At 35.9% G+C, this 25,260-nt stretch overlaps 2 protein-coding genes across 2 annotated transcripts; one reads left to right on the top strand and one right to left on the bottom strand.

The window, feature by feature from the left end:
- Positions 1-8,995: 8,995 nt before the first annotated feature.
- Positions 8,996-9,884, top strand: LOC149687484 (uncharacterized). The gene has a single exon (XM_089870795.1). The coding sequence runs from the start codon at positions 9,057-9,059 to the stop codon at positions 9,810-9,812; it is 756 nt and encodes a 251-aa protein (XP_089726921.1). The 5' UTR covers positions 8,996-9,056; the 3' UTR covers positions 9,813-9,884.
- A 4,174-nt stretch (positions 9,885-14,058) lies between these two features.
- Positions 14,059-15,762, bottom strand: LOC149687483 (uncharacterized). Its single transcript, XM_089870456.1, has 3 exons — positions 15,625-15,762; positions 15,272-15,570; positions 14,059-14,293 (listed from the first exon to the last, which is right to left on the bottom strand). The coding sequence occupies exons 1-3, from the start codon at positions 15,760-15,762 to the stop codon at positions 14,059-14,061; spliced, it is 672 nt and encodes a 223-aa protein (XP_089726582.1).
- Positions 15,763-25,260: the final 9,498 nt, after the last annotated feature.

Here is a 25,260-nt window from a genome sequence, read left to right as displayed (position 1 = left end):
GCGTAATTCAATTTGAAATCATCCAAGTGCATTAAATATCGTTGGTTTTAGTTAGTGTTTTGAATAACAAATAACAACAAAAATTAATTAACCCTCATTCAGAAATTGCTCTTAGTTGAAAAAAAGGCGTAGTAAGATAAATTCCCAATAACCGAACTGAATTAACAATTATTTATTTCGTTAGAAGTATTGAACTCTACAATAATTTATAATTTATCAAACCAGAAACATATGTCGGAATTTTGATAAACAGATAGAGTAGTGTAGACAAACCTCTCTATTTATATATATTTGATCGAGCGGTCGAAGATGTGGCAAGACTCTGTTCGAGAATATTTGGTAGAAAGCCAATAGACGATGAAGAGGTGCAGCGGAAACTAGTTTCATCCCAATAAAGAAATATCCATAGAAGGCGTTCGTCTGGACGAAACGGATCAAACCTCCTTCATTACAAACGATCGTCGTTGGTACAGTAGCCCACTCAATCTATCTCGAGCTATCCACCAGATTATAAGGATGCACAGTTCTGATTATGAAAGATGACTTCGCCAAAATGGCAGGTTGTTACGAATAGTCGCTTCTAACGGTATGTTCCCGACACATCTCTATGCAATAAAGTTGTAACTATAGAACTCCGTAAAATTGTTGCGCGCTTCGTACATGAAACACAAAAAAATATGTTAACAGTAACTTAAAAACATTATTTACCGTTAAGTTTTGCTTAAAAAGACATTAAATTCTATTTCGAATGTTAGGCTTAAAAAAAACACAGAAAAAATCGGGGAAGAATATTAATTGTTCGGCTTATAAAATTCTTATGTGTATTTTGAAACTTCATCAAAGTTTTTACAATGGGTGAAATTTTTGACCTTTTTTCATGACGTGCTATTGTATTACAAGTATTTTACTGCACCCATGGATCTGTCTTTTCAGATAGCTAACATTTGCGATGATTTTCAGGTGTTTTACGAAATTAATAAGGGGCAAACTTCTTTGTTTATAGTAGTCTAAAATAGGATAAACCATTTGCGAAAAATTCAAACTTTGGCCCATTTGAGCGTCTTCAAAGGAAACGTTCAACTAACATAACATTAAACCTTAACAGAACGACCTTTTTCTAAAAATAAAAGGAAAACCATTAAAAAAAATATCTTATAAAATAATTTAGTCAGTCTTAAAAACGAGGGCTACTGCGCCGCCATTACACCTTACCTCTCTCAGCATGTGAGAATTGAACCAATCAAATTGGGGTAAGTAGTTCGATCTAGCAGACGCCACTAAACCAATGGCGGGCTTGGCGGCGCAGAAGTTCACGTTTTTAAGACTAATCAAATGCTAATTATTTTGTTTTAAGAGATAATTTTTCCTTTTATATTTATAACATTTATATTTAGGACAAGGCTGTTCTTTAGAGGTATAATGTTTTGTTACCTGAACTTTTCATTTAATAAAATCGATTGATTAAATTAGTTTTGACAAATAACGGATGCGTCCATGGAAAGTAAATCTTTTCTAATTATTTTTCACAGATAAATCATATTTTGATACATCTAGTAAAAATTTCCATTGTGACCCTTGCCCTTTTATTTTATTTTACATGTACAAATGACAACTTTACAATTAACCAAAATAAGAAACATTCCTTTCCCTTATATTAGCTATAAGCTTAATGATATTTTTTTTTACAAATCTTAACGGTTAATGATTTTTATATACCATAAGTTGGTTAAAATTACACATAGAGGTAACAGAGCTCTAGAATATAATATAATTACTTAAGTTACCATTATGCTATTTGGTGAATAAAAATATTGCCGATAAAAAAGCACACCTCAGTAAACTGAACTTACGTCGTAATTTCACTCAACTGACCTTTCGTGAGTAGGTAGGCGCATAACGATGTTCATAGCCCTTGGAAACTCTAGCATTTCGAGCCCCATATTGTACGTAGTCGGAGCAACAAAATGTGTAGAATTTCAACCAGAACCGAGCCGACAGGAAAATATGAACTAACAGCACGCCATAAGAGAAGTTATTTCTTCGTGAAAAGCCAAAAGCGGAAGGGAAAATACCATAGAAGTGGCATGGGAGAGAACAATTTCTATCCTAGTACTTCCTCATACATACAGAAATGATAAATTATTTGGGGACGAAATAAATACCGCTTCATTTTTGCTAGACGGTTCAGTAGCAACTTCCGAATTGCTACCATTATCTTTGAAAATATATTCTTAAATATGAAAATTGCGCTTAATTACGAGTTTTCCAAACAAACCTTCGATGTACGGTACCAGAAGTGAGATGAGACCAGAAGTACTGAGCTAACCAAATTCTTCACTCGGCGAAAGTGAATATTCTTGATAACACACCATCGGTTGGCCCTCTAGTGGCGGTTTCAGAATTTCCCCTCCAAAACGTGAGACGCTCGTGGCGGTAGACGGCCGAACTAGATTCCAGCACCCGCGTTCGTGTTCCGCGGCTTTAGGTTGAGGGGAAGGGGGTAGGAAATGTTTTTGGAACTCGACCAATTTTTTTCTCTCTAGTTTTAGCGCGTCGGAAGCGGCATAAAATCCTCAAATTTGTTCACTAGTGCCAGGATGTACTATCAATGCTAGAGCCCTTCACTTCTAGTCTCATCTCACTTCTGACTGTACACATAAAAAGTAGTTTGCATTTTGACCTTCAAAGTAGTGGAATTTTAACAATTACGGTTTACATAACACATTAAAAAATTCATTGCAAAATTGAAATTATGGTGCCGTTTTTTGTTTGGACGTTTCTTGAATTGAATCCGAAGTATTAAGAACGTCTGGATTATATGAATAACAGAGGCACAACACTGTTTTTCTTGCAAAATGATAGCTTCATATTTCATTGATATGGTACGGAACTAATGCACTTTACTTCCATTGGGCCTAAACCCTTTCAATCGCATGTAGCTTCGAGTATGTTAACCAAACCTTATCAAAACTAATTTACAGTGATATTACTGTGGAACCGGAAGAAATCAAACCCAAATTGCTTTTCAATTAAGTCATTTTTTGAAGACTTTTATCCTTTGAATTCTATGTTATCATGTAGCGGAAAAATATTCATATTAAAGTGAACATCTAAATATTCTGAATGGATACAAACAATGAAGTTATTTAAGTTTCATTTATTAGAAAAAAATATATATCTAATATGTAAAATGTAAATTGATTTATTAGTAACTAGCTCTATCCGGGCACATTGGTACGCCTCCAATCGAAATTGAATTTAAAGTCATTAATTACCATGTAGCGAATTAATATAGATTTATAAAAGTGAACATCTAATTACTCTGAAAGGAAACAAACTATGAAGTAATGCAAGTTTGATTTTTTATTTTGTCGCCATCTATGATGGAGAAAAAATATTACGGAGACATAAAACGGAAGATTAGCTCCGCCTTCGTCGTCAGCTCCGCCTTCGTCGTCGTCTCGCCTTCGTCGTCGTCTCGCCTTCGCTCTCTTTAAACTACTCCAGAGCAATGAGATAGAATATATATATGAAACCTAGAGTCACAACGTGAGATCTCGAGATCGACGTTTCGCAATACACCTTTTATCGAGCATGAATCTTTATCAAATACGGGTGGCGCCACCCTAAGAACTTTTTTATTAACGTCTGCTGCTATAATCTGGGTAACAAGCTGTCAAGATAGTTTTTAAACGTGTTAAATAAAATACGCATACGCGAGTATTTGAATTGTAACTCTATCTATCTCATAGAGATCTATCTCATTGCTCCAGAGCCGCATTGTAGCCGTAACAGGCTGAGAAATAAGGATTTTTTTGCTGAGCGCGTGATCGAGTTGGCTTCGTTTGATTTTTGCACATAACGATTTCTAAAGCCTTCCTTTAACGGTAATCAAACTTAATTTTCAGTGATTTAAACTATTTTTCGTGTTATCGCCGTCTTTTGGTTTTACCTACTGGCAGCGTTTTGTCATAGGTCTTGGAAAAGCTCGTATTGTTTGTTCCTCGGGACTCATGACGGGGCTTTTCTATAACTGTGTTTGAGACCTTACTAAAAATACCTCCGCTCTCATGTTTTCGCTGTTATTCTTTGAATTTCGGTAATTAAACGTGCGGACTCGACATTTTTTGTTGCTCACTGCATTCCGCTAACGGTGTTTAATTTTTTAATTCGGTTTCATCGTTATTTGGCTCATTTTCGCCGAAAGTGACGCTGTAACGCCGACGGGGATATTGCCTAGTCCTTGTCTCAGACCGTCCTAAAAAGTATAAAATTCATTATGCCGTCTGCTAAACACTATGATCTCATTTAAATTGTGCGGAAACGTGTTTTAAACTAATATGGGTCATTCCAAGGACACGTGTCTTTTGTGTGACCTCTTTATTTTCGGCTCCCTGTCATTGTAGCCGTAATAGGCTGAGAAATAAGGATTTTTTATAAACTGGTCATCTGGCCTGTGTCGACTCGACAGAGCCGCATGAGAACAGGCTGAGAAATAAGGATTTTTTGGGGTTTGTTGTATCTCGGCTTTTGTTGAGGAGATATTCTTTATACGATTTCAATATTAATTAGCAATGTTACTGTATATAAGTAAGGCATTAATTATACAGTGCCAAAATATAGTTTTTGTAATAATTATCCTTTGCTATTATATCAATATGGAGTTCATTATACATTGCTAAAATACATTAGAAAGCGCGACAAAATTGTAAGGGTTTCCACTTGGAACCTCTTGTTTAATTATATATCCAATATTTAACTTGATTTACTAGCAACTAGCTTTATCACGTTGCTACGCCTCTATCCTAAATGGAATTTAATGGAAGCGTACCTGAGCGGTTTCAGTCTTGCTTCCCGTTGTTCTGTTTTACCGGGTTCAAGAGTTTTCTTCCTATGTTAATACTATACACTAAATGATCTTTTACACTTTCAAATTTAATAAAACTATATGATTAGTTGGGGATCAACCATAAAGCTAAAATGTTAGGGGCTGGAACGGAGCGATCGTTACAGACAAGAAGTGGATGTTACAGACTTAATGGCTAGGTATTAATGAGCCCATCTTCGAGTAAATCAACCAAATCACTTCTAAAACCTTCGTGGACGAGCACACAACAACTCACCAAAAATTAATAGTAATCGGATGATTAGTACAGATTACAGATGTTCGCGACAAACATACAAACATACATTTCTTTATATAACAAACATTTCCGATAAAACAAGAACCAAATTGTAATTTAGATTTTTTATTTCGTTTAAATTCATTTTCGGTTGTTCTTGGCTATTAAAAAGGTTTAAGGTCTTTTTAGCCATATCGTAGTATACGATGAGGCTCTTAGTTTGACCCGAGCCGTAGTAGTAGTAGTGGCCGGTGTTTTCGCTTTCGTTATCGTTATTATTTAGCTTAAAATGAACTTCATATTACCACAACCCACCAATACTGGGCTCGGTTAGAGATTTAATTTTAATTAAAGTATTTTCAGATCGCAGCCGGGAATCGAACCCGGGTCGCACACGCAGTAGACAGACGTTCTACCACTGAGCCATAGAGACTTGATAGAAACCACGAGTTTTTTATCATTTATTTTTATCTCTAAAATGTCAGGGTGATGTGGGGTGGGGTACCTCTTAATCTGTGGGGTCGGATACTTTTGAATTTTTATCTGTGGGGTCGGATACTTAAGAATTTGTATGTTTGGGGTTTTTATATTTATTTCCTTTTTATTTATGTGCTAATTAAATAGATAACGATTTTCCCCGTTTCCTACCGCGCTCCTCTTGTGTTTCGTTCTCGTTCGGTAGCTATCGCCATCTATGTTATGTTTGATTGGAACGTTTTGCGGTTAATTCAAATGTGGGTTTAGATAGAGCTAACATAGTGTTAAATGAGCGTTATGCGTTTGATCATTTTAGCATTGCTAAAGGTAATTCGAGGGGATAATCACTAAAATGGGTAATCACTATAACTAAACTTTCTCTTTCAAAGGTTTCTGGGCATAAGTCCTTGTTGGAAATTTATAAGATGCGATAAGTGTGCATCGGCATAAGTCTATGTCGTAAACTCATCCAGGGGATTATCACTAAAACTATCTGTTCTTCGATTCGCTGGAATATTAGAATTACAGCATAAGTAAATTTATACGGTTATAATTTTATCACCGTTTAGAGTAGGGCATCGAGGGGCTATTAACTCTATTTTTATGCACGGTAAATCATTTAAGCATTGAAAAGATAGCGCTATTCACTCATTAGGGTAAGGTATGAGGGGTTATCCACTCATTAGGGTAGGGTATAGAGGGGCTACTCACTCGTACGATGTGGCTACTATTACGAGCCCTTGGGCCGTCTTTTTTTTCTCAGTTATATCGAAATTGTCTATTCCGAATTACCATGCTTAAAGGTTCTGCGCTGCTTGTGGATGAATTTTTACCAATATGTTTGTGAAATCTATAACTGGTGTGAACCAAATTTCTTTTCTTTCAAGTTCAATGTAGGGTTAAGTTTGTTTTCTTCCTTGCCTTTATTCTTGACTCTGCAGATTGCCGATAGGGGTTAGGGTTAAAAGGGGAATATACGCTAATCACGTTAAGGACGTACCGATAATGCTGCGCCTCCTAGCTTCCACTCGATTGACGGCTAATGGAAAATCCGTCTCCTTGAATAGTACTAAAAACTAAGAAATAAGGTACACCCTAGTGCGCATGACACGACGATTGACGCTTCCTCAGTTTCCCTCACCCTTCGAATCCCTCTTAAATCAACTAGTATCCCTGGTTTCATAATGAATGCGTGCAACTTTGCATAGGTCATACTCCGTTTTCAGTTCGATTGAGACCGGTCCTATTCCCATAGAAACGTCTCTCGTTTCAATCCTTGGAAATTTTTAATGATTTGCGCAACTCTTTCGATATAATAAATATTTCCTAGAATAAAGTTTTCAGTTCATCGTATCTTATCAATTAAAGGAAAAATTCATCGTTTAATTTTCGTTTTTTCAAAATGAAAGATCAAAATAAGTAATGAATATTCATTAACAATGTTAAAGAAGATACCAAATAGTGTGGTAGTGAAGCTAAGCTGGGGGACCCGTCACGTGGTACAAGCTGACCGCGAAGAAGACACCTGGACGATACCCCTCTGGTTGTAATATTTACTTCATCCCATATAATTTTACGTAACAACCTCGAATTCATTTAATTGTTGGTATCGTCTTTGATATTAGCTAAGCTACCCAGCGTTTCCCGGGATTTTAAAGGGAGTAGAAACCGGGAAGTTTCCTATCTATATATAGACACTAAACACTTAATAGTCTTTGGTCCAACCCCCTTTCAAATATTTGCTTCATGTTGACTTTTTCTAAGAAACAAAATTTTTATAACTCGTAAAGAAGCATACAAACGTTATTTTTTAATTTTGTAGACGAATGCACAGCACCGATTTAAACCATACGCTCTTTGGAATGAAAGAACAAAAATTCCAACTATGCGTTTTTCCTTTAAAATTAAGCTATGATTGCCACGTTGAACGTCTCAGTGACGCTCGCTTTATCCGTTATCTGATATAAACGTAACATATATAGTTAATCGCGAACAAATTTGACACAAACACCGCTGGAATTAAAGAGACAAGTCTTGTTTCAAGCAGCTGGGAACCGTTTCGTAGTTTAGATATAAAGGTAAGAACTAAAATATCCGATGAAATGTTAAAAATAAAACTAATTCCACGCGATCGAAGTCGCCCGTAACAGCTAATATAGCTTTGTAAAGGCGAAAAATTAACATTCGCTGTCTTTAAATCAGTTGCTTAATGAAGGTGCTTACGGCGATAGCCCTCTGTTCCCCCGCAAACGACGCGTCGATCACGGAGAGTCCCTTGTAATCGCTCCCATCACAATAGTTCTAAAGTTAACCGGTTGATATCAGGCCATATTAACAATTACATTAGTCTTGGATTCGATTCGGGAAAAAGCCAAAAAGACCAAAATTGTCGAGTGAGCTTAGAAAGTTAAAAGAAAAAGCAAATTTAAACTTTTGCCCAAACATTTTTTTTCGAAATTCTCTTTCTTTCTTTCTTATCAGATTTAGCTACGGGTATTCAAAGGCCAAGGATTTCTATTGTAGCAAAGTAGAAAAACACCTTTTCCATTCATTATTATCTATAACGTAACACTCCTTAATTAGCTAACGAAAATATGTCAGTTTTCGCGCCTTGATAGAACTGCAAAGTTCGTTCCTCTGATGGAGTCATGTGCATTTTTAACCTTACTAGCATTATGGGAATTATTAAATAACGCATGGTTTTGCAATTCTAATGCAGGCATTGACATCCGAAGTGCGCCACTTTGCAAAGAAAGGCTGCCTTTAGATATAATGAAGGCTTTGTGGATAATAGTATGGTTGTCAATTATAAACGACACCTTCTCTAGTGGCTTCCAAGATTCGATAAATGTCTTATTGTCCAATGGGGAAGACGTCAACAAGAGCGACAAAGATGGACTTACTCCTCTATTCCTGAGTTCGCGGAAAGGGTATTTGGACTTGGTCAAATTGTTGCTGGAAAAAGGAGCGAAAGTTGAAGCAGCCGACAATGATGGACAAACGCCATTATTCGCGGCTTCAGAAGGCGGACATTTCGATGTCGTCAAATTCCTATTAGAAAACGGAGCTGAAATTGAAACGGCGGACAATGACGGAACAACACCGTTATTTATAGCTTCCAGTAATGGACATTTAGATGTGGTGAAATTCTTAGTAGAAAAGGGAGCCAGAATTGAAGTGGCGGACAAACGGGGAGAAACACCATTATTTGCGGCTTGCAAAAGTGGAAATTTAGATGTGGTTAAATTCTTAGTAGAAATGGGAGCTAAAATTGAAATGGTGAACACATTTGGACTAACACCGTTATTCTGGGCTTGCATAAAGGAAAATTTAGATGTGGTTAAATTCTTAGTAGAAATGGGAGCTAAAATTGAAATAGTGAACACATTTGGACTAACACCATTATTCTGGGCTTGCGTAAATGGAAATTTAGATGTGGTTAAATTCTTAGTAGAAATGGGAGCTAAAATTGAAATGGTGAACACATTTGGACTAACACCGTTTTTTTCGGCTTGCATAAGTGGAAATTTAGATGTGGTTAAATTCTTAGTGGAAAAGGGAGCTAAAATTGAAACGGCTAACACATTTGGAGAAACACCGTTATTCTGGGCTTGCACAAGTGGAAATTTAGATGTCGTCAAATTCTTAGTAGAAAAGGGAGCTAAAATTGAAACCGCTAACACATTTGGACAAACATCGTTATTCTGGGCTTGCAGAAGTGGAAATTTAGATGTAGTCAAATTCCTAGTAGAAAAGGGAGCTAGAATTGAAAGAGCGGACAATGACAGAGAAACACCGTTATTAGCGGCTTCCAGATTTGGACATTTAAATGTGGTGAAATTATTAGTAGAAAATGGAGCTAAAATTGAAACCGCGGACAATTCTGGAAGAACGCCTTTGTTAGAGGCTTCCGCTGAGGGGCATTTAGATTTAGTGAAATTCCTCGTAGAAAATGGAGCACAAGTTAGACACGCGGATAGATTAGGCGGGACGCCCTTATCGGAGGCTATACGCTTTGGACATTTGGAAGTTGTTCGATTCCTACTCGATAAAGGTGCCGGTATTGGCGAGATTGACCAACTTGATTTAAACACGATTGAAAACGAAGAAATTAAAAATATGTTATCGGAGGACAAAGCAAAAATAGCTCGTTTAAAGAATAAGGACGAAGCCGAAGTCCAGTTGCTTATCGCGCAGAAAAGTGATCATTAGCTTTTAGATATAATATCTTGTATGATCCACGGCATACTATATCATTTAATACTTTTATTATTATATGAATTACTAGTTTTCTATTATGGGTTTTTATTTTTATGTTTTCAATTTACTTCGGTTTACCGTTATTGAATTCTTAGTTTTCTATTGGTATTGCACCCATGAATCTTGCTAAAAGAAGTTGTTTGAATGGTGCAAGCCTTGAAAACTGTAGCAACAACAAAGTACTGTAAACTTGCGCGTCCGCTTTCGTATACCATTGCTTGTAATTACGAATAAAAACTGTATACTTTGAAGTCATTAGTAATACTTTTAGTGAGTTCCGCGCTGCAAGGAGGTTCAGGTTGTAACGGCCGGCTACTTCACTCGCCGTATAGGCGCTAAAAGCCGCGCGTCTCCATACTCCCCAACCCTCTATGCCTTTAGGGGTGTCCTATTGTCATCTTAGCTGGGGTGGTCCTCGTGACCCTGACCTCCCGGACTAGTATGTCATTAGGCACTAATTGGCGTTTCCACGAATCTACCTGAATTTATGGGTTGATGACCTGGCGGAGAGATGAGAAGAAACTCTCCGAATGGTTTTATGACAGGGTTGACTTGGGGGATTCTGTTGTTATGACTAATAAAAATCAGTTCTATTCCTACCCTCAAAACGAAGAGTCACTTTTTTAACATCTCCTACATTCGCTACTTAAAATCGCGCTCGTAGAGAGAATGGTAACGTTAACATATCCGGGCAACGTTACAAGGTATCTTCTTCATGTTCTTTATCAATTTTGTAACGGACAATCAAGGTATAAGATTATTTAATCCCTGATGCTCTAAGTAGCTATGAAGATAAATAGAGATTTTTGCGCCTAACTTTCTATCTATCTATTATATTTGCAAATAACCATGTTATGTTCGGAACATTCATTTTCAGTCACCGTTTGCTGTACACGAGCCATATGTGGGGTCTAAAAGTATTACGTATTCCAACGTCATTCGTCCCAATTTATCGCGTCAATAGTATTAGGCTTAGCAAAGGCTTAACTTTACTTTATGAGTGTGGGGGGGGGGCAAAAATTCACGGATAATTTGGATTTAAATTAAATATTTCCCGTCAAAGAGAAGACGGAAAATTGGGATTTTTAGTCACGAAGTCTTCTAAATTAATTATGATTTAAAAGTTATTACTTTGATTTAGTAAATTTAATTGATATCTACTTCTGACCCATTTTAGTCTGCAAATTACCATATTCCTTTACTTAGTTTTGTGTCGCACAATTTATAACGCACAGTGCGTCTCAAATTTAAAGTTTATTGTGCCTACTTAAATTTTAATTTGAGAATTATAAAATTATTCTAAAACCCCTAATATGAAATATACGATCATACGTAGATCGATGAATACCTACAATCCCTCGTACGAAAAAACTTAACTCACAAAATAATTACCATAATCAATCACTTAAGAAATGACCTAAAATAGCGCAAAATATACGGTTATAAGTTTTCATAAAACAGAAGAAAAAAAAATTAAAAGGGGAAAGAGACGTGAGGCCAAAAATACGTCTTTGTTTCTATCCTTAAAATGAAAAAAGGCCTCGCATTAATATCTTCGCCCATAGAAGCATATCAAGCCATCATTATTCATCCGGCTAATTTCTTTATTATTTAAGAGAAAATAGGAAACTGAGAATAATACAAAGAGATAAAGTTTGCGTTGAAAGAAATAAAGAAAGACTCTTTAAAAATAAGCTGCTGTTTCTTCATGGCCTTTTTTATGTTTCTAATTTAAAAAAAAAACTCGATTGCAGAAATGCGTATCTTTTGGCAAAATGTTCGGGCCATACGCTAGTAATTTACCCTAATATGAGACCTAGCTGGGCACAAGCATTTACGATGAGATTATCTTAAGTGCAAAATAGTATCAACTCAATATTATATAAAAAGATTAGTTAAGTGCACAGAGATTGATAAAAGACGTATGTAACAAAACTTTAATGAAATATTTATATTCATTAGATCAAAAAGACCGGAGTTAAACGTGTTTTTTAAAAACATTTTACCTTTCTATCGTGACGTGTTTAGGTAAAGTTCAAAGTTCTCAGAGACATGAATGCCGATAGGCGAGTTCACATCTAAAATCAACTATGCCGCCCTCTTTTTCATTACTACACTTTAAGGCCATGTTTGTACAAATTACTTCTCAAGTTTTCTTTCATATTGTTCAAACCAATGCCGAATAACATTAGCCTCTATGTCACAAAGTTCAACTCATGTCGTAAAAAGTCAAGTTTCCGTGTCAATAGAAATGTTGAAAAATGTTCCTATCAAAATAGTATACTGCTCGTCATTATCTATCAATTATTCAGTATCATTATCCGTATTCAAAAACTACCCACAGAGGTTGTATGTTAAACTGTATTATATCTACAAAATGTTTATATAAATGATTCATTATTCACTAATTTGCAGATAATGGATAGATAATTCCGAATTCTATGCACGAGTATCGAATACCATATACCAAATCAAAAGTACTTTCAAGCATGAAATTCTATTTAAAAACTAAAAAAACACTTCACAACCCTCTAGACAACTTCTTTCAAAATATTACTAGTTCTATCGAAACCCTTAAAATTTCGAAAATCTTACTCGCTGATTAGTTAATACTTGAGTTAGGTCTTTTTTGTTCCAGGATTTACACCGAGGAGAGTGAAGTGGGTATCTCATTATATTTTTTCCTCGTGGTATCAAATTGCCACGATAAGTCCTCCACGTTTCTCTATTTTTTGGAAAAAAGCTTACATAGCGCAACCGACGGCCAAACTTCACGAATGCTAGTATCCCTCCCAAATAAAGATCGTTTGCCTTCACTTCTCTAATTGAGTCCCCTCGGAGGCGCAAATTTCACATAATTCTTAATCATTTTTTGACTTTGCCGTCGTTTTTCGGAGAATAAAATGACTTATATTTGGGTTGAGGGAGCTGAGAGGAACTTTTTCTTCAATTTCCATGCTGTTTTTAGAGAAAAAAATCCCATAATGAAGGTAGCTCCTGTTTTTTTTGGTACAAATAAGGGTTTGACTTAATCACAAGGGGTTTGACGGTTATGGTAACAAGAGAGCTAGACTAGATTATCAATTATATTCCCTACAGCTATGAAGGTGTAAAAATCTGGAATGCCGTTTTTATGTATTTCAGATATAATAATAATTAAAACAAATATAATTAATAAAAATAACAATAGTAATTAAAATCATAATAATAAAACAATTTTTACATGTCTAAAATATATTAATTAAAATCTTGAAAGAATTTCGTCAGGTCTTTCTGAAATATACATTTTTTTAGAATTAAATATGTCGTGTTATTTAGGTTGTTGTGGGTATATTGTATTCTTTTCAAGAGGTTTTTATTTGTATTATCAGGGATAGATGTCATTTTAGAAGCAGAAACGGAGAACAGAGTAATCTGGGCGCACGTCAAAGTCCCGGACCCCCTTCCTGGGACGGGGGGTATGAAAGAACAGTCGGGTCATAACGACAGAGGTAAAAAGGAATAATGTATTTTTGGCCGTCCCCGTCAGCAACGCCATCAAAACGTACTATAAGTGAGACAATATAGATAATTTAAAATTTTCGTTACGTGTTGGAGGGAGGTGCTCTAAACTGTTCTGTGAGTCGGGCTGAAGTAAATACTAACCGTTCTCCATTCCTGCTTCTAAAATTACATCCATCCCTGATACTATAGAAGGCATTGTTTTCCCGCGTTTTCTGTTGAGAGTGAAAATTTACATTCTTTAATAAATGAGAGTAATTCTCAAAAGTGTGTATTAGATTATGTAAGAATGATATCTCCAAATACTTAAATCTATGCTTAATTGTTTAAATGTTTAATCTTGATACTTGATAGTCATACCTATGATTTTTGCTTTGTTTTGTTCATTAAGATTTGTAAAACTTTTATTACACAATACCCTAATGAGGAATGGACGACAGACTACACAGACGATGGAATAGGGGTCAGTAAAACTATGGATGGAACTCAAGTGGAATAGCTAACGCAGTGAAGTGCAATTTTAGAAAGCTCTGTGAAGTGTGATAGCAGTTCGGAAATCGGGAACACGTTTGCTCCGATTTGTAAACTGTGACCGCGGTCCCCTGGGGTGTAAAAATAGACATTCTGATAGACAAGGTAGTAACAGAACAGCTTCGTCATACACATCATTCGGAGAGGTGATAATATCGAAACTTTTTTAAAATAAACGTCTTTTGTAGCAGCTGCAAGTTAATTTGATAATAACTTCAGAAACTAAGGTGGCTGTGGCTAATCCCACACCGTAGACAAATAACATGAATGTCCCGTATGTTTCGTTCATGGTCAGCTTTGAAAGGGTTTTCGTTGGCTTTTTCCAGACTACTCTCGAAATGTAGAAATCGTTTTTGAAAAACAAGTATTCCGCCAATTTCGTCTCGGTGGCTACGTACATTCTAGAAAGAGACATTATTTGGTTTTAAATACGTAACAATAAGCAGGGAGGAGTAGAAAAGGAGGTCGTAACAATAAGCAGGGAAGAGTAGACAAGGAGGTAGTTACAATAAGCAGGGAGGAGTAGACAAGGAGGTGGTAACAATAAGCAGGGAGGAGTAGACAAGGAGATTGTTACAATAAGCAAGGAGGAGTAGACAAGGAGGTGGTAACATTAAGCAGGGAGGAGTAGACAAGGAGAAGGTAACAATAAGCAGGGAGGAGTAGACATGGAGAAGAATTGTACGCGCTTTTTATTCTGTAAACTTTCAAAATACACTCTCAAACGGGATAAAATAATGATGGAAGAATAACTTCGTTAGAACTTATCATGTGGCAAACGGCTTCAGATTTTCTGCAAATCGCGCTTAACTTCACTCTAGTGAGAATCTTGATAAGAAAAAAGCGTCCCGTATTAGTTCAAGGTTAAGGCATAAAGGGGTCAGTCTCCAGAATTTTACTTAAAATAGTGAAAATAGAAAATAATTTTTTTATCGTGGCAGAAGTAAAAATGCAGATTTATCGTACTTCTGAAAATGGTGTTCAGGTCGGGTAAAAATCTGAAATGTCTAATGACTCTCGCGTTCAGGATATGATTCTTCCCTGTTCCAAAACCACCAAAAAATTATGAAAGTTCTTTATATGAATAAAAGCTATTGACCGGGAAATTATCAAGACAGTTGACATTAAATCTCATCACTGTGTTCAAAGCATTTCATTGATGCTGCTACAGCCAACAGACGCTTTTTTTATGAAGACTCTCACTACAGATCAGTTTGTACTGTAATTTTATGAGCTATCTTATGACGCTTTCCCTGTGATACGTTCTAACGAAGTTTTCCCCCACTCACCTTTTCTACCGTTGTTGGTGTATATGATTCCGACTCTATGTCTATGCCTCCCTGCAGCAAGTGAAGCGCACGAAGCTACGTATTACTTACCCAAGATTAATTTGCTCAATAAACTCGGCGCACCTTTTGAATTCATTACTGACAGGAAAAACGAAAAGCAAATTTTTGATACGCTTTGCATTGAAGTAAAAGGTTAATTTTCTTATGTCAGGTTCTTCAGCCAGAAGAATTGATAGTAAATTGTACAGGTAAAACTGTGGTATAAACAATCCACTTCTTCCCAAAAATACGTGTTGGTAGTATTCAACGTCTAGGACGTCGTATATAGCCATATGTTTAGCTCTCCAAGCCAGGGACAATTTGGGTTGACTTTCCATGATGTACTTTTCCTAATGCATAACTTATTTTACCACAAAACGTTACTATAACACCAAAAAGCTTACCCATTGTTCAAAATAGCTGGCGGCGTTATCGCTAGGGATAAATCCAATTTTTGCGTTGGTGTATTTGCTGAAACTTTCTAGAGTGTCGATCAAGATGTGTTCGGTTGAGTATAGTTTCGTTTTTAAGGCTGATCCCATAAATATTGATATAATTAAAATTGCTATCAACCACGAGCCGACAATGATCCGCCATGAAATGCATTTCGGAACTCGAATAAAGGCTGAAACAATTCATTATTAGTTTTTTCAAATTAGTCTTTAGTGATGGATATGCACATGAGGGTTAAGAATAGAGAAGTATTTACGCTCATAGAAAAATATGCAAACGAAATCCCACGACAAATTCAAAAAATTTCGAACTTTTTGACGAACTGATGATTTCGGTTGACGCCTTTTTTGACCCGTGTTGGTAACAAATTCAGAAAGCTTTGCCAGGAGTGGTAGAGCGAAGATACACAATACAAGCAGGTATGAAACCTGGATAATACTTTTTTATGGGCCACTTATTTGGTGAAAACTGTTCAGGTAAATAATAGCGTACCGAACTCTCGAGGATCAAGAAGGACATGGAATATTTTTCAACTTCAGTTGGGGGCCCAGTAATTAATAGGAGCTCCGACGTCAAGAACACCGGTGAATAGTACCAAAAACCGTCCCTCGCAATGTCCGAAAGTTCCACGGGAAACATTATGCTCGACATATTCTTAAGCAAGTCACGTAAAAACATTTACGAATTAGCTAGGTGTGGTTGGGGTGCGGAGGCTGTAAGTTTCGTATGTGCTAATGTATTACAGTATTCGTGTTTTCTAACTCGCTAGGTAAGGTTGGAGTACATTAAGGTCTTACTACCCCTAGCTAAAAATTTAGCCTAAAATGGTCTTTTCGTTTATCCAGCCTCCACAGACAGACATACCACAAACATACACACTCACAGATCATAATGGTAAAAGCCAGTATGCCTCTCACCACTTAGATTAAAACCTATAACAACTAGATATTTATATACACATTGAAGGATCAGGAGATGTTTTCAACGACAACTATAAATAAATAACAAAGATCCAGCCTTTACACATAGCTACCTTGCCCGCAATCCCTATTCCTCCCGTGCTAGCCCCAAAAATCGGAGTAAAGAGAAAATATTTTAATTTAAAACGCTTTCAACAAATGGGCTTCGCCAAGCTGTCAATCAAATTAAACCGAAATTTGGGGGTTTTCGCAATCTAAGGGGATGAATTATTTCACAATGCCAATATTGGTTCTTTCCCAATACTTCGAAGAGCCCGAAGAGGATTTTTTTTAAAAAGCGCTCCGACAAACTTGTTTTACGTCCATCCGAAGTCGGAAAACTGCTGTTAAATCATACCATAGCGCTAATGTACTTCCTTTCGCAGTTCTTTCATATTAAGACCTCCAAGGTGGTAGTGGATTTTCCTTAATCACTTTCTATCCACGCTTGTTTTTCGTGTAACCGGGGTTAACTCACAATCACACACCACATCCATCAGCGCAAGTACTAGGTGTGATTACATAACCACACCTAACTAAAAACCAATTAGGCCCTAATGTTTTTAATCGAGATTTCAGAGCGAGCCAGCTTTCATAAAGGGGATTGCACTTGACAAAACGGTTCCCCTTTTTGATTGGCTCGCACTGATATAATATTGGACTGAGTCATTAAATTCTTCGAATCAGTTCAGTGTTTTCCTTCAAATATTTACCTCAACTTGTAGTATGGAGTTCCCACTTGTAGTCAGTTCATTAAAAGAAATAGGAACGTATTCCAATCTAAATATTCGATATTTAGACCATTATTCAATTTGTATTATCAGAATAATGTATCATTAAAAGTTCCTTTTTAACTATGTAATATTTTAAATTTAACTATAGTCAATTTAAGTCCTTACTTTACATTGAACACCTTGAGATAAAACTCGTCCATCAAATTGAATAATAGCATTAATGATTCTTGAGTTAAAAGTTCCTTATAAACAATTATTTTACATCTTATTATATCGATTGTTAAATTTGTCTTCATTTTGAATTACCTCGCATACTACAATGGGAACACTTGTGCAATTTGCCGTTCTGAAAAGTATTCAATGAATTTTGTGCTAACAACAAGTTATAAATGAATTATTACTTGTATTTGTAGAAACGGTCTTCGCTGTTAATAACTTTGGTCAAATTCATTCCAAACATATTCTGACAATTCATGACTGGTCCGTAGTCAAAAAACCGAGTATAACAAGATTTTTTCAAGGGAAATGAAGTTGGCTTCAAGAAATGTCTGACGAAATTGATTACAGTTTATTTAGTGTTAAGGATCTTATTAAAAACCACGATTAAGGTGGTACACTTAAAGCCCCGTTTTCAAGTGAGCGAGAGCGAGTTTCCAAACAGCGATAAAACATCAAGATTTTAGCGAGACTTGGTTCAAGTTCTCGTTTGTACTTTTTCGTTTTCATGAAGAGAGATCTTTTATAAACACGTGATTGAACGCGCGATTTTCAAACATATTAAGCGGTTCGACCTAAATTGAAGGCTCTCCTCTTGAGGAAGTATAGTTTTTGCAAATTTTTAATAGTTTAAACAAAAATTAAAAGCGTACGTATTCAAAAAAGAGATGATGGGTGCTGCGTTCACCCAGTATGGCGAACCAGAAAACCCAAGGGACATAACGAAACGTTGGTAAGTAGTATCTCTAGTTTCAACAGAGTTGAAAATATGATATTTTTTCCGACAGATTTTTTTGAAATGTAATTAAAACATAAAGCTAAGCCTAACAGTCAGTAGCGTCGCTAGGGTTTGAAATTTGGGGGGGGGGGGCTAAATCTGGGCAAACTATTTGAAAGTTGTTATACGATCTTAATATAAAAAATTGCATAATGGGTTCATTGGAAAATGTGTATAAAACTATCCGTAAATTTGTGTCAACGTGAAATTTTTCGTATTTTAAAGATATACAACCTTTAATTGATAAAGACTACGGAACCGATTATGAAGGATTTTCACTCATCTTGGGTTTATTTTTAGTATTGCTAAGCTTTTAGCCCACACTATTCCTCCCTTCGAAAGAAGATGAAACAATTGACTTGTCTCCATCTCTTTTTTCCTTCAAAATTTTACTGTTTGATATTGAATTTTTTTTATATATTGCTACAGAATTTTAGGTTGCTAACAGCAATTTTTTGGTAGGGTTTACGGATTATTTTTTGGGGGGGGGGCTAAGTTTGGAATTTGGGGGGGCTATAGCCCCCCCAAAAAGGCCTAGCGACGTCACTGCGACGCAGTCAAAGAGAAAAAAGTTCTGTAGTTACCTAATGTGGGTAAATAATTTAAAAAAGGCTATTCTATTTTTATTCAGTTTTATTGGCTGATTAACTTTTGACGTAGAGGAATAATTTGAAAATCGCTGAAGCTAGAACGAAGAAATCAGAACAGAACAGACGTTTGCGATGTCGCTAAAATTGATCTCGCAGGCTCTTTCTCGCTATTGTCTTAAAATTCTCTCAAACATGAAAACCGGCGAGAAAATTCTCAGGCGATTTCTTCTGGTTTTTATCTCGGAAATTCCTGTCTTGAAAACGGGGCTTTCTTGCAAAATTAAAAAAAAAAAGAAAAAAAAATTCAATTCTACAATCTACAATCTACTTTTCGATATTTCTAAGAAGTGTTGACCTAAAAGTATTTTGTGAACTATTCTGTGCAAGATCGTACTTAATTCCTAAACACAATGCCACAATTTATCGTCAAGATAAAATCGAAGCGTGCATTTGAAGAATAAAAGCTTTTCTTCTATTTCCAGAACGATTGATGATAAAAAAATCGCTATAGTTCTAATTAAAAAAACTTAAGAAATCGTAACATATTGACCTTTGGAATACAAACAAAATTCTAGCTTTAGAATATGGATTTTCCCATTTATTTCAGCTTTCCATTCACGGCGCATTAATCATCTTGAAATCTCATAACGTTTTTAATTAATTAAATAAGATTAAGTAAATGCGTAAGAAAATAACCCGATGACAGGATTAACGTATAATCTTGCTTTTAAGTTAAAATAGGTTGCTGTTTCCTATTAAAGCTTTTACAGAGAAACCAGCTTTTAAATCATGTTTTGATTGGGAAGCCCTCATATGAGAGGACCCTTTAATAGCGGTTCTCACTACACCGGTTCCCAAAATAGCGGTTTCCCGAAAATGCAGTTTACCCGTTACGACAGTTCCCTGTACAGCGGTCCCCCCAATCGCTCTTTACCGTTACACAAATTCCCTAATGAGCAAGTACAATTTACAGGGATGTAGTGCCATGAGAATTTTGTTAAAGGGTATGCGAATTTACAATTTCATATCAAATTTTACCACGAAAGTGGTATTATGTTACACTTTCAAGTCTCTACTTTCAAAATATCGAGTTTTTAATATAATTGAACCAATATTTCTGTTTTTAAAATCCATTGAAAAATCACGAAAACTCAGTTTCGATATATCAACAATTTTGTCTTGTCGAGTTTGTTTGCCTGTTTTATGACATCACTATTAGAGATTTCCACTGACCGCTCCAAAGAGTGCTCTCAGGGTTAGGATGACGTAACTGCCCTCAGCGAGTTTTGGAGAGAATAGTTTCGTCAGTGGAACACGATCGAGAGGTCCGAGCACGCTCTGAATAATCAAAATTGGCACCGTGCGGAGAAGAAATTTTAATAAATTGTATATATCTTGACGCAAAATGGGCTGAAACCAATTAATAGACTTATCATTTTAATTAATTTACAAAAAATCTATTTTGAGTAATGATCGACAACGTATCTGATATAATTATTGGTTTTATGATGAGGCGTAATATCTTTAATGTAATGATAAAACCTCGAATTCTTCATCTTCAGAACTTTCAGAAGACGATTCCAGAAATAAATAAGCATAAGCGAGAACCTGTCTTCTATGAGATACCGCATGGTCCGCCATTTTAATTTTATTACGTCATACTCGAGCACCGTCGCTCCGTCGAATTTTTCAGAGCACGAAAGAGCAATTCTAGGGCAGTTTTTGGGGTCAGTGGAAAACGCGATTATGGGCGAGTGTTGCACTCGTGTTCCCAGTGGCGGACGAAAACGCGCCGAGAGTGCACTTAGAGTGTTCTAGTGCAGTCAGTGGAAATCGCTATATGACGTGAGGAAAAAAGCGCGGGAATCCTATACGCTTCTCGCCAATGCGGCCTGCCTAAACTCTTCATATGACGGACTAGCCGTTACCCGCGGCGTCGCCCGCGTGTAATAAGAACTTCCATCTAAAATGATATAAAGAATGTGTAGATTTTACTGATGACTAATATCAGGAGTTCATAATAACCCGAAGTACGAAACTGGTTAAAAAGCCCGTAACAACAAAGTTTCGCCATAAAGCTCAGCGGATTCATACACCGCCTAACTCCCAAAGAAATAGTTACCTCATTTTTTAGCGCCCACGCGCATTAACTTACACACTTCCGGTTTAGCACTATTTTTATCTTGCGATTTTGGGAGCGAAAATGGCTCACGTCTGCTTCTGTCGGAACGGTGTAAATTAAGCCTTGGCTAAGAAGTTGGCTTTTAGACGTTTTAGTCGGGGTTTCTAGTTTTCTACAAAACATTTAAACGATCGTCAATGATGTTTCGTTGTGATATGTGTGAGTGAGAATTCCGTGGTTAAATTAAAACGGTTAGGACAAATTTATTCCCAGTATCATTAATATAAGAATTGCAACGTGTTTCTACGTCCACCATATCGCCATTTTTCTTTTCGACGGAGATCCCAGCCAACGGAAGTTTTGTAGCGAAAACCAAGGAGCATAGATACCACTACGATATACTGTAAGGTTGTATGTCCATAAACAGGCTAATCCTTTCTATGCGCAACGACAAAATCTTGTTGTTCGCGATTTTTACCATTAGCTCTATGGCCAGTTTCATACTTCCCCCCCGAAGGGGGGTTATTATGAACTCCTGCTAATATTTTTGTAGCACCCTAGGAGCGAAGGCACTCGGCACAGTCCGTCAGCCCGTCGGGATATTTTTTATTATTTTTCACGCGGACATTATTCCATAAAGAAGGGTTTTTAAGTTTTTGGCCGCCATTTAAAAAGATGGCAACAAATCGAACCCAAAATACCATTCAGCCCGTCTATTGGTTAAAGGAAAACATTGTGCTAAATATTTGTGAAATCGGTTGAAACGCGCGGAATTTATTCCATAGAGAATATTTTCTTACATTTCTGGGCGCCATTTTAAAAGATGGCGAAAAATCGAACCCGAAAGACCATTCAGCCCGTCTTAAGGTTAAAGCAAACCAGTGTACTAAATATTTGTGAAATCGGTTGAAACGCGTGTACTTAATTGCATAGGGAATATTTTTTACATTTCTGGGCGCCATTTTTAAGATGGCGGCGGATTGGAAAAATCTTTCTTAGTACGCGCCTACTACTTATGAGTAACGTTCCTGCAAATTTTCAGCCTTCTAGGGCAAGCGGTTTGGGCTGGGCGTTGATTATCAGTCAATCAGTCAGTCAGGACTTTGATTTATATAGATATAGTTTTTCAAATGCATATTGCCAAATAACCAGACATCGGAGAATTAAAAGCTTGATATTTTTGAATTCACAGAAATTAATTCTATCTTTTGTTATATAAATCAGAGGTTTTTCAAACGAAGCTTCTCATACCTTTTAATAAAAAGGCAGGGGGTTACGCGATTGGTTATCATTAAAATCTGAACCTAATTAGAATTTTAAAATCATTCGGGGGTATTTCCAGAATGTTTCACTATGCAGACTGGTCTTATAATTAGAAGAATAATCGATAAAAATCACTTGATTTTCCACTTTACCCTCACTTTAATAAGTAAAGTAAACAGTAGAGTTAAGAATTATTCAAACACTACTATTTCCTAAAACATCAGTTTTGAACTATGCCGCTGTTTTCTTGGAACCTGTGGTTCCTAATTTTAGAATTGTTTTTCTTGGAACTGCATTAACGAGATACACCCTTTAATTGTATGCCTGATTTCCCTGGAAATTTCATATTAAAGAACTGTTTTAGATCAAACATTTATATTGAAAGTGCGGAAACCGTATAGGGAAAAAACTTACCTTGCTTGAATAACTTGGCAACGTTTCTTGCAGCGTTGAAACGAGCCTTGGTGTATTTGCTATGACGGATAAGGTTTCGATTTGGTAAGCGCCTGCGAATAAGAGGAACTATTTCCAGGCGTTTATATATTGATTGAACCACCTCTGTAAATATTTAGTGTAATGGTCCTGTGACATGTTTTCTGTGCAATTAACCAAAAAGTTAATTTCCTTGGTTACGTGTTATCCCACTGTTTTATCATTAAGGTAAAGTTTAAATTGAGTAGTTGCATTATTGCCCTTACAGTGCTCGCTTTTATTGACTTAAAACAAGTGAAAAATAATGTTTCACTCCACCCATAACTCGTAGTTCCCAAAATAGATTTGACATTTAAAAGGATTATTAAAAGTGAAATTGAAGAGCCAGACGACTTTTTTTTAATCGCTGACAAAATTACATAAAATCATAAATCAAACCATAAGTGGATCATATTACAGCTCCCTATAAGTACTGGACGTAGGTTATGCTTTTGTTAACCGCGTTTTCTTCCAAGACATCCAAGTCCGCCATCTATAGCTCAGTTGAACAAGTATAGTTTTCCCATTAACACGCATCTGGAGTTACGTTAACCTACGGAAGTTCCCGCTGATGGTAATGGCTGTCAGACCGCCGTCAGTGTCGTCACTGTCGTAATTAGTGTGAAGTTTGCTATCGCGTTATAATTTTGATTTAGAATGGCTTATGTTTCTTTGCTAATTAGGAAAAACGACTAGGATCAATGTAACTAATTACAATCGTCGCATGCCCAATTGAAAGACACATCTGGACACGATCTATGTGATATTAAAAGCACTCAACCGTAAGCGACTAAAACGTTATGTAAAACTGAAAAATATTGACCAGCATCTTTCGCAAAAGGAAAACGTTACAGCATTGAAAAAATTTGTTACACTTAAAAAAGGAAAACAAATTTCTATGTCGACGCACATAACCTTTAATTAGTAAAAAATCGGTCCAACTATCCCCACTAAAAACCTTTAAATCGGTGGAAACTCAGTGCTGTATTAGGGATGCATTAAAAATGTTCTAGCATTATAAAGGATATTTTGAACATTTTAATTCATATTAATTTCCTTTTCAACACAAGCGTTTGAAAATTGCGCGAAATACCTATAGAACGCAAATTATTTTTTATTAAAATCGGAAAAATAAAGTGGGCTTCTACTATTATATTCACAATCCAAATCTATGCATGGAACAACTTGTTTCCTTCCGCGCTCTTCTCTCACAGATCTTTCCTCATTGGCTACCACGTACTTCCGTTTGCTTAACCCGCTTATTAAAAATTACTTTACTATTGGGATTTAAATAACGCCAAATGCACCATCATAGTTTTTCAGTTTTATATGTGGGAACTAACTCCATCCCATTTTTATTGCATATCTAGGGGCTTATCTCATATGACACATTGTCTTTCGATATAGAGTAGTTGAAATTTTGCAGTTTCTTAGTTTTCCCATATATATGTCTCAAAATAAAACAAATAATCTAAACAAAATCGTAAATTTTGCAAAATTAACACAATTTTAAAAACTACAGCTATTTTAGCTTATTCTAAGCTATATTATGTTAAAAGTAATCTTTACACACATCTGATTTTTATATATGGGGACACAGTATTTTCGCTGCATATCGGGGACATTTTTAAAAATTGTGTTAGTTTTCTTCAATCAAAACTTTTATAGAAATTACCAAATATAATTCTTTATACTACTCAAATAATGTAAATAATTAAATGGATTTTTTTTTTCAGTTTTATAAATGGAGACTTCTATCATCTTTTCATAGCATAAGTTAGGGTTCTCCTCGGAGCGTCAAAAATAAAAATAATCAAAAAACATAAATTCTGAAACGTTAATTGAATTTAAAAGACTACAGTTATGTTCGCTTATTTCAAACCATATGAAGTGAAAAATAATCTGTGCCCACACAGTACGTCCATAATATTTCACCTGCATATCTGGGGGCATTTGCACATTTATTGAAAAATTGCATAAATTGTGTTTAATCACAACATTTATAAAAATTATGAACAATTATCCTTTTTTCTTCTCAAAAATATGATCTAAATATTTAAATTCCCGCACTTTTGAAATTGTTCTTTTTGACCTCCGTCTTTTCAATGCATATCTGGGAATATTTCTCTCTTGGCGCGATGCCTTTCGATATTTGATTGTTGTCTTTTAGAAGTTCCTCAATTTTCACTGATCAGTGTAAATAAATATATTAAAAGACATTGTAAGTTCTGGAAAATTAACTGAATTTGAAAGACTACTGCTATTTACGCTCATTCTAATAAAATTAAAAAAAATCTTTACACACAAATATGACTTTTACATTCAAAATTTATTTGGCGTTAAAAAATCTAATTACAGCGCTACGAATACCCGGAGAAAACAGAGTTTGCGATGTAAAAACTAAAATATTGATAGCCATAAAAACTGGATAACATATGGTAAAAATACTAACTG

This window comes from Phalangium opilio, unplaced genomic scaffold (assembly GCF_054372755.1).
Source record: "Phalangium opilio isolate 3A_F unplaced genomic scaffold, DU_Popi_V2 ptg000031l_1, whole genome shotgun sequence".
Taxonomy (NCBI): domain Eukaryota; kingdom Metazoa; phylum Arthropoda; class Arachnida; order Opiliones; family Phalangiidae; genus Phalangium; species Phalangium opilio.
The sequence above is the reverse complement of the archived record's forward strand: the minus strand, read 5'-3'. Positions and strand labels throughout refer to the sequence as shown.

Bases quoted from the DNA above. Each gene is read 5' to 3' on its own strand.
- LOC149687484 (XM_089870795.1), top strand. From the start codon at position 9,057: ATGGGAGCTAAAATTGAAATGGTGAACACATTTGGACTAACACCGTTT.
- LOC149687483 (XM_089870456.1), bottom strand. From the start codon at position 15,762: ATGGGATCAGCCTTAAAAACGAAACTATACTCAACCGAACACATCTTG. The intron at 15,571-15,624 runs GTAAGCTTTTTG...GTTATGCATTAG, and splicing joins CCAGCTATTTTGAACAATGG to GAAAAGTACATCATGGAAAG. The intron at 14,294-15,271 runs GTAAGTAATACG...GTCTCTTTCTAG, and splicing joins ATTGAGCAAATTAATCTTGG to AATGTACGTAGCCACCGAGA.